Raw genomic sequence first — 9678 nt, 5'->3', positions numbered from 1 at the left:
GACCCAGGGGGGCAGGACGGGGGCGGCGGAGGTTCCACCTCGGCGAAGGTCAGCGGGTTCGGCAGGTCGCATCCCGGGCGCCGGCGGTCAGATGACCCAAGCGTGGAAGGCCGGGACCCCCGAGCCTCCCGGGACTCGCTTCGAGGCGGGATGGCCGAGCTAGCGGCGCTAGGACCCCTGGGCAGAGCCTCCGGGAAGGGAGTCGGTGGGCGGAGGACAATACCTTACTTGGTACACCACCCCACCGCCCCCGGCGGTCACCATCTGAGTCCGCTGCCCAAAATAGCCCCCGGCGCCCGCCGGTCTGCCCCATGGCCGGGAGATGGCTGCTGTCTCCGACCCCGTGGGGCTGGGTGCTCCGTGGGGACCGGCGCGCCCCGAGCCCCCTCCCACCCGCTTCCACCCAGTGCACGGTGCCAACATCCGCCTGGACCTTTCCGGGACGCGGGCCACACGCGTGGAGAGCTTCGCCCACGGTGTGTGCTTCAGTCGCGAGCCGCTGGCCCCCGGCCAGGTGTTCCTGGTGGAGATCGAGGAGAAAGAGCTGGGCTGGTGCGGGCACCTGCGCCTCGGCCTGACCGCGCTGGACCCCGCCAGTCTGGCCGCCGTGCCGGAGTTTTCGCTACCCGACCTGGTCAGCCTTGGGCACACCTGGGTCTTCGCCATCACGCGCCATCATAACCGCGTGCCCCGGGAGGGCCGGCCGGAGGCAGAGGCCCTGGCCCCGAGTCGCCCCCCAGCCCTCCTGGTGGAACCCTATCTCTGCATCGAGCAGTTTCGTATTCCCCGCGATCGCCTGGTCGGCCGCAGCCGGCCGGGTTTGTACAGTCACCTCTTGGATCAGCTCTATGAGCTGAATGTGCTGCCTCCGACCGCGCGCCGCAGCCGCCTGGGTGTTCTCTTCTGCCCGCGCCCGGACGGCACGGCTGACATGCATATCGTCATCAACGGCGAGGACATGGGCCCCAGCGCCCGGGGGCTGCCAGCCACCCAGCCCCTCTACGCGGTAGTGGACGTCTTCGCCTCCACCAAGAGCGTGCGCTTGATCCAGCTGGAGTATGGCTGTAGGTATCCCATCCTCTGGGCAGCGACCCCTCCTGGCCCTCAGTGGGGACAGGAACCTGCTAGGACTTCTGAACCAGCTGGCAAGGCCTTGGTCTGTCCAGCGTTGCTTTAGAAGCTGGGGAACCTGGGACTTCCCTGGTGGTCCAGTGGCTAGGACTCCTTGGGCCCAATGCAGGGGACTGGGATTCCATCCCTGGTCAGGGAATTGGATCCCACGTGCCACAGCTAGGAGTTTGCGTGCTGCAACTAAGACCTGGCACAGCCAAATAAATACATAAATATTAAAAAAAAAAAAAAAAAAAGGTGGAGGGGGGTTTCTGACTTCAGATTCTGCCTCTGCCTGTGGCCTTGGACAAGTCAGTTCCCCTGGCTTTGGGCCTCAATTTACCCACCTTGGCTGTGATCGATTAGGATGTCCTCTAAATCCTCTTTCTAGCTTTGCCAATTATTTTCTGTATTAACCTAGGGCATGAATTCTAAACCAATTTTAGATTTTGGTCCTCTGAGAATTATGTCTATTAGACAAATACTCATCAATTTGAGTATACAGAGTTTAAAGGCATCACCTCTCAACTCCTGAGAGCTTCTGAATCCTGAGGTCTGGTTCATGATAGCACCATTAAGCCCTTTATTTATACATCTGAGCGTGTGTGTGCGTGTGCACTCAGTCGCCTCCGACTCTTTGCCACCCTATGGACCGCAGCCCACCAGGCTTCTCTGTCCATGGGATTTTCCAGGCAAGAATACTGGAGTGGGTTGCCATGCCTTCCTCCAGGGGATCTTCCTGACCCAGGGATGGAACCTACAGCTTCTGCAGTTCCTGCGTTGGCAAGTGGATTCTTTACCACTGAACTGCCTGGGAATCCATACATCCGAATTCACATTTTATGATTTCAGTAGACGAGAACCCTCTCTGTGCCAGGTCTGTGCTGGAGGCTGGGGTTGCGCAGGTTTATCAGACACTACCCCTGCCCCCAGAAGCTGCTAAGGGAGGGGAAGGGAGCAGGGTGATGTTATCAAGGAGACAGAGCTGCAGTGTTGGGGAAGTGCTGTGCAGAAGGTGCTTATCGCAATCATGTAAACAGCCCCTAGCCAGAGAGTGAAGGGACCAAGACCTAGATCTGGGTTCCGGCCTCGGCTTCCCCGCTGTCCCCCCCACCCCTGGTTGCTTTTGCCTTAGACAGCCTTCTCTCCACAGTGCCGTCGCTGCAGACCCTGTGCCGCCTGGTGATCCAGAGGAGTGTGGTGCACCGGTTGGCCATTGATGGGCTCCACTTGCCCAAAGGACTTAAGGATTTCTGCAAGTATGAGTGAAGGCCTGCATCGCCCTGGAGCAGGGCCATGCATCCTGGCCCCAGAGGTGTGCCTGCCCTGAAGCTGGCCATGCTGCTGCCAGCCAGGACGGAAATAAACACAGCCGATGTTGCCACTGATCCTTGGAGGGTCTCCTTGCCCCTGAAGTCTGTGAGGGGCATTTCTTTTAGAATCACTGGGGCTCAGCAGGGCAGGTGAGAGAAAGAGAGCATTTCGACATCACCTAGACCAGTGACTCCTAGCCTGACTACTCGTGATCTAAGATAGATTGCCAGTGCTCCAGGCCCTGTCTCCAGAGATTCTCATTTGATTTGTCAAAGGACATTGTTTTTGCAAAAGTTCCCCTTGAGATACTAAGGAATAGCCAGGGTTAAGAAGCATTTCCCTCAAACTTTTCAAACATTTCCCTGTATTTTCAAATAATATTTGAAAAATACTGCTAACTGGGTCTGACCCTGGGATTCTGATTTAGTTAACCCCAGAATAAGGCTGAGTATCAGGATTTCTAAAAGCTTCCAAGAGAATCCAAGAGAATCTAACGTGCAGCCTGGGGTGAGAACCAATGCCCTAGACCAACTACATCATTTCACAGATGGGAAGTGGAAGCCCAGAGATGGGAATGTGTTTGTCCAAGGACACACAGCAAATGAATGAATACAGGGTGTTTCCTCCTCACACACTACAGGGCACAAAGCACCTGACTCCTTTGTCATCTCTGATCATTTCTTCCATACAAATGATCTCATTTGAACCTTCATAACTTCTGGTGAAGTAGTGGGCAGTCATTTCCCCCATCTTACAGATGAGGATATCAAGGAACAGAACTGTCCAGGTGACTTGCCCAAGGTAAAGGCAAGAACCTAGAATGCCCAGTTCCTGGTCCAGCACTCTTTTAGCGCCATCCATGTGCAGATTCTAGAATGAACAGATCAATCCTGTGAGGTGGGTTCCAGGTGTAAAAGGGAAGGACTATGAGGGGACTTCCCTGGTGGCTCAGAGGTTAAAGCGTCTGCCCCCAATGTGGGAGACCTGGGTTCGATCCCTGGGTCGGGAAGATCCCCTGGAGAAGGAAATGGTAACCCACTCCAGTATTCTTGCCTGGAGAATCCCATGGATGGAGAAGCCTGGTAGGCTACAGTCCACGGGGTCGTAAAGTGTCGGACACGACTGAGCGACTTCACTATACTATGACTATGATGTGACATTCTAGAAGGGTGGAGAAGGTAGGACAGGAGGCAGATGACTGTTCCCTCACAAACAGGGGCTTTGGGGCAGCCATGTCCTATTTCATGTCTCCACAGACTCAGCCAGGTCTTCCATCTTCTGGCCAAGGTGAGGGGGCTCTTGGAACTGGGGGGTATACAACTTCCTGAAAACCTGAGTCCTGCTCTGGGGAGGTGGCGGTTCTACTGGGCATTTTTGGGCTTGCCCTGGAGTCAGTTCTCTTTGAAGAAAGCCATTACCAAAGTCCTTGCCAAGAGCCAACCACTTGTTCATTCATTCCACAAACACGGCTCCATCACCTACCTGCATTAGGGACTGATTTGGGGTGTGGATATGAGTAAAACCCAGTTCCCAACCACCAGACTGCCCTCTTGGGTTGGTCTTAATTGCTCCCGATCCCAGTGCTCTGCTCCTATGCCCTGCCCCTCAGGGCCTCCTCCTCCAAGACCAAGAATAACACTCCATCCCATTCCTGTCTCTGCAGGTGGGGCCGCTTCTCCGGGCTCATCTCTTGGCCTCTATAGTCCTATAGAGCCAGGGGTGGTAGCCTCTGGTGGACAAGGCCCACTGAGCCAGAAAGCTGAGCAGGTGACACCTGTTGCCCAGGCCTGGGGCCCGGCCCCTGGGGGCACTGGCTGGGAGCTACCGAGGCAGGAGTACAACTGGTACTGCCACAAATTCCCCGCCGCGAGGCAGCCGGAGAACCTGGGCCGGGAGGATGGCTGCTCCAGAAGCAGAGCCCCCCAGCTGGGTGGCCCCAGCAGGCCTGCGCCCCTGCTGCTGTGTGGGCTGTCACCTGGGGCTCCGCTGATGCCCGCCGAAGCAGGGGGGAAGGAGGCCACCTCCCAGCCCGACATCTGCATCCTGACCTTGGCCATGATGATTGCTGGCATCCCCACCGTGCCCGTCCCAGGCCTGCGGGAGGAGGACCTGATCCGGGCAGCTCAAGCTTTCATGATGGCCCATCCGGAGCCGGAGGGGGCTGTGGAGGGGGCCCAGTGGGTGCAGGCGCAGACCCACATAGCCTCTGGGCCGATGGCCTTAGCAAGATCCCGGAGGGGCCAGCCTCCTGGCTCCTACTTGTAGCTGGATGAAATAGCACCAGACACAGAGGGTGGCTTCTCTGTATGGTTTTTGGGCAGGCAGGGTTGGTGGTGCCTATGGCAGGGACTGGAATAAGGTGGTGGTCTGAGCCACTCTGACAAATACTGACCCATTCAGGGCCCAGACTCCAGGAAGTTCCAAGAAACCATTAAGCTGGGAGATGGGTCTTTGATCAGAGTGGTTACAATGAGAATTACTGAGGTAGGCAGCCCTGCTTGGAGAGTGGAGGCTTCTTTTGTACCGTTTTGGTATTCCCATCAGAATTCTTGGGCAAAGCCCTAGGCAACGTGCACTCTTCTCCTGCCTTTTGTTTCTCACTCTGCTGAGGGCAGGTGATGAGACCACAGGCAAGGAAGGAACATTAACTCTTATTTGAGCACCCACTGGGAATCAGCCCATCACATTCCCATTCTCCTCTCATCTTACCAGTGCTCTGGGAAAGCTCCATTTTTACAGGTGAATGAATTGTGGCTTAGAGAGGTGACTCGCCTCAAGTCCCAGGACAAGTAAAAGGCAGCACCAGGCCTCAGAAAACAGGGAAGAAACCAGAATTTGCAACGTAATGACAGACTCTATAGAGTCTAGTCGTTCTATAGTATTGGGGTGGCCAAAAAGGTCGTTTGGGTTTTTCCAAACATCTCACAGAAAAACCCAAACATTTTGGCCAACCCAGTATTTCCTAAACTTCCTTCTATGAGACAAAAAACTAGACAAGTGCTAAAACAGACAACATTCACTTTAATAACCTCAGGATGGGGGGAGCTTGGCAGGTGGTGAGGCTGAGAGCCAGGCTCTCAGCCTCTGGGGGGCCTTCTCCTCTGTGGGTAAGGTGTCGTCTCATGACTGTGGAAGCTCTTACCAAGTCCTAATCTTCATCTTCACTCGGTGTCTTATCTCTTATCCTAGAGCACGTATTACCTGTTAAGGCCCTTGAGCTAAGAATGGGTTTTACTTTTTGAAAAGGTTGTTAGGGGAAAAAAAAAAAAAAACCCACACAACAAAGAAGCAGGAATATACAACAGGCTGTAAGTGCCCAGCAAAGTCTAGGATACTGACTACCGGGCCCTTTACAGGACAGCTTTGCTGCCTCCTGTTTTAGGAATCTAGACACATGGGTAGTGGGCTGCAGAAGAGAAGACCCTTGTGCTTCTTCCCTGGAAGGAGGGTCTGAGGAAGTACAGCAGTGAGTACTGGGGGAAGGGTGTGTGTAGGGGGATGTAAGTGATACACGAGGATAAGCATCATGGGTAATCAGAGTTGTACCTGCTCATAAGGGCCAATCCAGCTGTCGGCCAGCTCCCTCAGGGTGCTGTACCGCCGTTCAAACTCATCCTGGCTGCAATGCTGCAGGAGCTGACTCACCTCCTCTGTGAGGAGAGCCACAGCCAAGCGCTTCTCCAGGGTCTCACTCCATGTGCTGCCCAGGATGTCACTGAGGTTGGGGGCACAGTCTGCCGTCCACTCAGAAGGCAGCATGTCGGGCTGGAGCTCCTGGCGGTGGGCGCTGAGCATGGCCAGGATGTGACGGCAGGGCAGGTGGAAGGCCTGGTTGAAGTAGCAGCTGCAGCTGGCTGGGGGCTGGGGCTGCACCCTGTGGGTGTCCTCCAGGATCTGTATGTTCACCTTTTCGGAACCGGAGCCGATGAGGTGCATGGATTTCTGGACCACAGCAAGCTCGCCCAGGCAGAGCTGGGCGGCTGGCCCCGTGCAGATGGCATTAAGTGAGTGCTGGATGCGGGCTTCCACCAACTGCTCCACTTTGGGGCTTTTGGGACTGCCCTCCAAGGGGGTGTAATGGTTCGGGGGACTCGGGCCCAGGTTGAAACTCACCTTGTCTCCCGAGTTCTGCTGCAGGTACTGCAGCAGGGCGCTCATGCCTTTTTCCACCACTGGGGTGGTGCCAAAGAACTGGCTGAGGAGGCGGGTGGTGACCTCCAGGCCCTGAAAATAGCGGCTGCTCTCGGCTTGGCTTCTCCAGCGGTGGGCCAGCCAGATGCGGTCGTTGAGCAGCCAGTGTGAGTGGAGCGCGGGCAGCTGGGCCGGCGGGATGCAGGTGTTCAGCAGCGCGTACAGCTTCCGCAGGTTCCCGGCTGTGGCCGAGCACATGGTGCTCCGCAGGGCGGTCAGGAGCAGCCTCTCCACCGGCTGCTCAAGGGCCAGTTGACAGAACTTGCCCTGGAGGAACTTACAGATGTGGAAGGCCGAGAGCAGGACCTCAGCTGCGGGGAACTCCATAGCGAGGGTGGGCAGCAGGAGGAAGTAGGGATCCACCAGAATGGTACAGACTTTCTCCCATGCTGGGTTAAACTTCTTGAACACCTGGAACATATGGGCCAAGCCTTCAGCATCCTCCTTGGCAAGAATGGCAAAGTAGACTGCCCGGGAAAGATGACCCTCCAGCGGCACCCGGGGTCCATCCACCAGGAAGGTGTATAACACCTCACCCCTCGGGTTATAGGTCCGGTGGATAAATAAGATCTCGGGAAAATGGGTAAAGACCCTCTGCATATAGCAGCTCTGATAGTTGAGGGTCTCCAACTGGGCAGTCTTGTTAAGCTGGTAGAGCAGCAGAGGTGGGCCTGGGTCCTCAATCAGGAGCTCATTCAGCACTGTCAGCGCCATGGGGAAGATGGGAAATGTCTCGATGCCAAGGTCAAGATATTTGCTCTGTGCGGCTGCCAAACAGAAGGCTCCCACTCTCTCAAGCTCCAACTAAGTCAAAGCTTGAGGCTAGGCTGTAGACCCCAGATCTTAATCCAAAGATGGGCCTATGGAGAAGAAAAGAAGTTTAAGGAGCCAGTAGGGGTTTGGCTCTTCAATTATTCACCCAGACAATACTTTATTCCTTAACTATGTATCAGCACTGTTCTGAGGGATATGCAATAAACATGTAAACAAACAAGGATGTATCAGATAATGAAGTTTATAAAGACCCTAGAATGGGGTAAGGGTAGGCTGGAGGAGGGAAGGATGCCTTAGCCAAGGTGGCCAAGTAAGCCCTCTCTGGGTGGTGGGAGGATGACTTGGAGCTGAGAGCTAATTGATAAGAAGTCAGCATGGAAGGATCTGGTGCCAGGAGATTTGAGTGAGTGTGAAGGAATATTTAATATTCTCCTTAAATATTTAAAATATTTGTACAGCACTTTGTATTTACTTCTTGGCCTCCATTCTTTCATTGGTACTGGTATATACAAGAGAAGCAATTGCTCCAGACTTACTGTGTGATCTTGGGCCAGTCAGTGATCCCTCTGAGCCTCAATCCCTTCAACCGAAAACGGGGTTAACAAGTGTTCATAAGTTTTTCCTCCCTCTACGTTAATCCCTCGATTAACTGTAATACTTTGTTCAAATGTTTCCTCTATTTAGCCCCTCAAACCGGTTACTGTCCCCATTTTACAGATGAGAAACTGAGGCTCAAATAAGTTAAGTGACTTGCCTACCATCACTCAGTAAGTAGTTGGAAGCTGTCTTTGGCTCGGGATTCTGACCGCTTGCCACAGTAAAAAACCAGAGACAGAGAGGGGATACGGCCTCTGACCTTTCACCTCTAACCCAGGTGGCAGGATGTGGATGTCTGACGTTCGCATTCGGGGCCTGGCCAGAGCCAGAAGAGAAGTCAACCTCCCACCCCTTTGGGGGCTGTGTCATGGTGACTACGGTCACCAGCTGCCTCACACCACCCCTTCAGGAATTACTCACCCACAGCTTGGCTCCGTCGCCATTTCTCCCTATTTGACCCTGACTCTGACTCTGACTGACCTCTAGGCTCACCAACCGCGGTGCCAGCTTCCCGTGACTCGGGCCAATGGCCTGAGGAATTCGCTTTAGGACTTTGTGGCAACGACCAATCATAGCCCGGCAACTTGTGGGCGGGCGCTGTTACCAGGGTTACGAGGGGCTCGGCGGGCGGCAACCAATGAAAGCCTGAAGACACTAGCATCCTTTGGAGTCGGAACCCTGAAGCTGAAACTGCGGAACCACACATGTGGGAAGAGGGCTGGAAGGGCGGGTTACTATGGAAACTCCCTCAGAGGCCAAAAAACAAAAAGGAAATAAATAGCAGTGTTTCAAAAAATTTTTTTTTGTCTTTTCTGGTCAAATTCCAAAGCTCGAGGTGGGTAGGAAGTGGTGCCTGTGTGATTGTACTCTGTCCTCTGTCTTATGGGGAGTCTGAGGCCCTGGTCTCAAATTTTGCTTCTCCAACAAGGGTCAGAGGGGCCCAACTCTCGGAATTGAGGAGATTGAGATCTTCTTGAGAGAGCTGAGCTTGGGTATTGCTCAGCCCAACCCCTCCAGTATTTTCCAGGCGAGATCCAGAATAGTGTTGTGACTGTTAAGGTCATCATGAACTAGTGCAAGAAGCAGGATTCACTACCATCTTTTGACCTCAGTTCCGTTGAAGATGGTTCTTCGAAAGCTGGGAAGCTACCAGGCTTTAGGTGACTAAGGTTACAAACTAGCAACAGCAACAAAAGTCTGTGTTGATGCTTAAATCTCCATTGAATCTAGAAGTGAAACTGGAATTAGAACATGCCAATGGATTCGTTTTTGCAGATGAGGAAACTGGGGTCAAATTTAGGACTTGTGCACAGTCGCCCAGCAAGTTGAGGGCAGTCAAGTCTTGGACCCAGGTTTTTCCCTCCCAATCTATTTGGCTTCTTTGGGCTAGAATATGAGGCAGCCTGAAGTCAATGTTGAAGACTCGGTTGCAGGAAGAGGATGAAGCAAGGGGAGGATCGCTAATCATTGAATTTGAGGCACTGGACTCTGGCTGCACAACACCCAGATTCCTTCCCTGTTCAGGCAGAACGCATTTCTCTTGCTTATTTGCTTTTATTTAAAGAACAGAAACAAAACAAAACTTTAATATGAGTAAAAATAGGTACAAACAAATTCTTTGTAAAGAGCAGCAACAACCAAGTAGTACACTCCTTCCATATAGTCCCTGAAACCAGATCTGTTTTATCTCCC

The 9678-nt window shown here is 53.7% G+C and overlaps 3 protein-coding genes across 6 annotated transcripts; 2 read left to right on the top strand and 1 right to left on the bottom strand.

The window, feature by feature from the left end:
- The first annotated feature begins 2 nt into the window (after positions 1–2).
- On the top strand, positions 3–2498 carry NEURL2 (neuralized E3 ubiquitin protein ligase 2). Its single transcript, XM_055545149.1, has 2 exons — positions 3–1064; positions 2264–2498. Exons 1-2 carry the CDS (start codon positions 323–325, stop codon positions 2377–2379), a joined length of 858 nt encoding a protein of 285 aa, XP_055401124.1. The 5' UTR covers positions 3–322; the 3' UTR covers positions 2380–2498.
- Positions 2499–2632: 134 nt separating this feature from the next.
- On the top strand, positions 2633–6885 carry SPATA25 (spermatogenesis associated 25). Its single transcript, XM_055545150.1, has 2 exons — positions 2633–3711; positions 4088–6885. The coding sequence occupies exons 1-2, from the start codon at positions 3657–3659 to the stop codon at positions 4687–4689; spliced, it is 657 nt and encodes a 218-aa protein (XP_055401125.1). The 5' UTR covers positions 2633–3656; the 3' UTR covers positions 4690–6885.
- On the bottom strand, positions 5959–8528 carry ZSWIM1 (zinc finger SWIM-type containing 1). Of its 4 annotated transcripts, none has more exons than XM_055545138.1 (2): positions 8407–8528; positions 5959–7475 (listed from the first exon to the last, which is right to left on the bottom strand). In XM_055545138.1, the coding sequence occupies exon 2, from the start codon at positions 7327–7329 to the stop codon at positions 5959–5961; it is 1371 nt and encodes a 456-aa protein (XP_055401113.1). In that variant the 5' UTR covers positions 7330–7475; positions 8407–8528. The 4 variants fall into 4 exon arrangements, with proteins under 4 accessions (XP_055401113.1, XP_055401112.1, XP_055401114.1 ...); XM_055545137.1 differs by lacking the exon at positions 8407–8528 and adding an exon at positions 8246–8366; XM_055545139.1 differs by lacking the exon at positions 8407–8528 and adding an exon at positions 8148–8285.
- Positions 8529–9678: the final 1150 nt, after the last annotated feature.

This window comes from Bubalus kerabau, chromosome 13 (genome assembly GCF_029407905.1).
Source record: "Bubalus kerabau isolate K-KA32 ecotype Philippines breed swamp buffalo chromosome 13, PCC_UOA_SB_1v2, whole genome shotgun sequence".
In the NCBI taxonomy this organism is placed as follows: Eukaryota; Metazoa; Chordata; class Mammalia; order Artiodactyla; family Bovidae; genus Bubalus; species Bubalus kerabau.
This window is presented reverse-complemented; position numbering and strand designations above follow the sequence as displayed.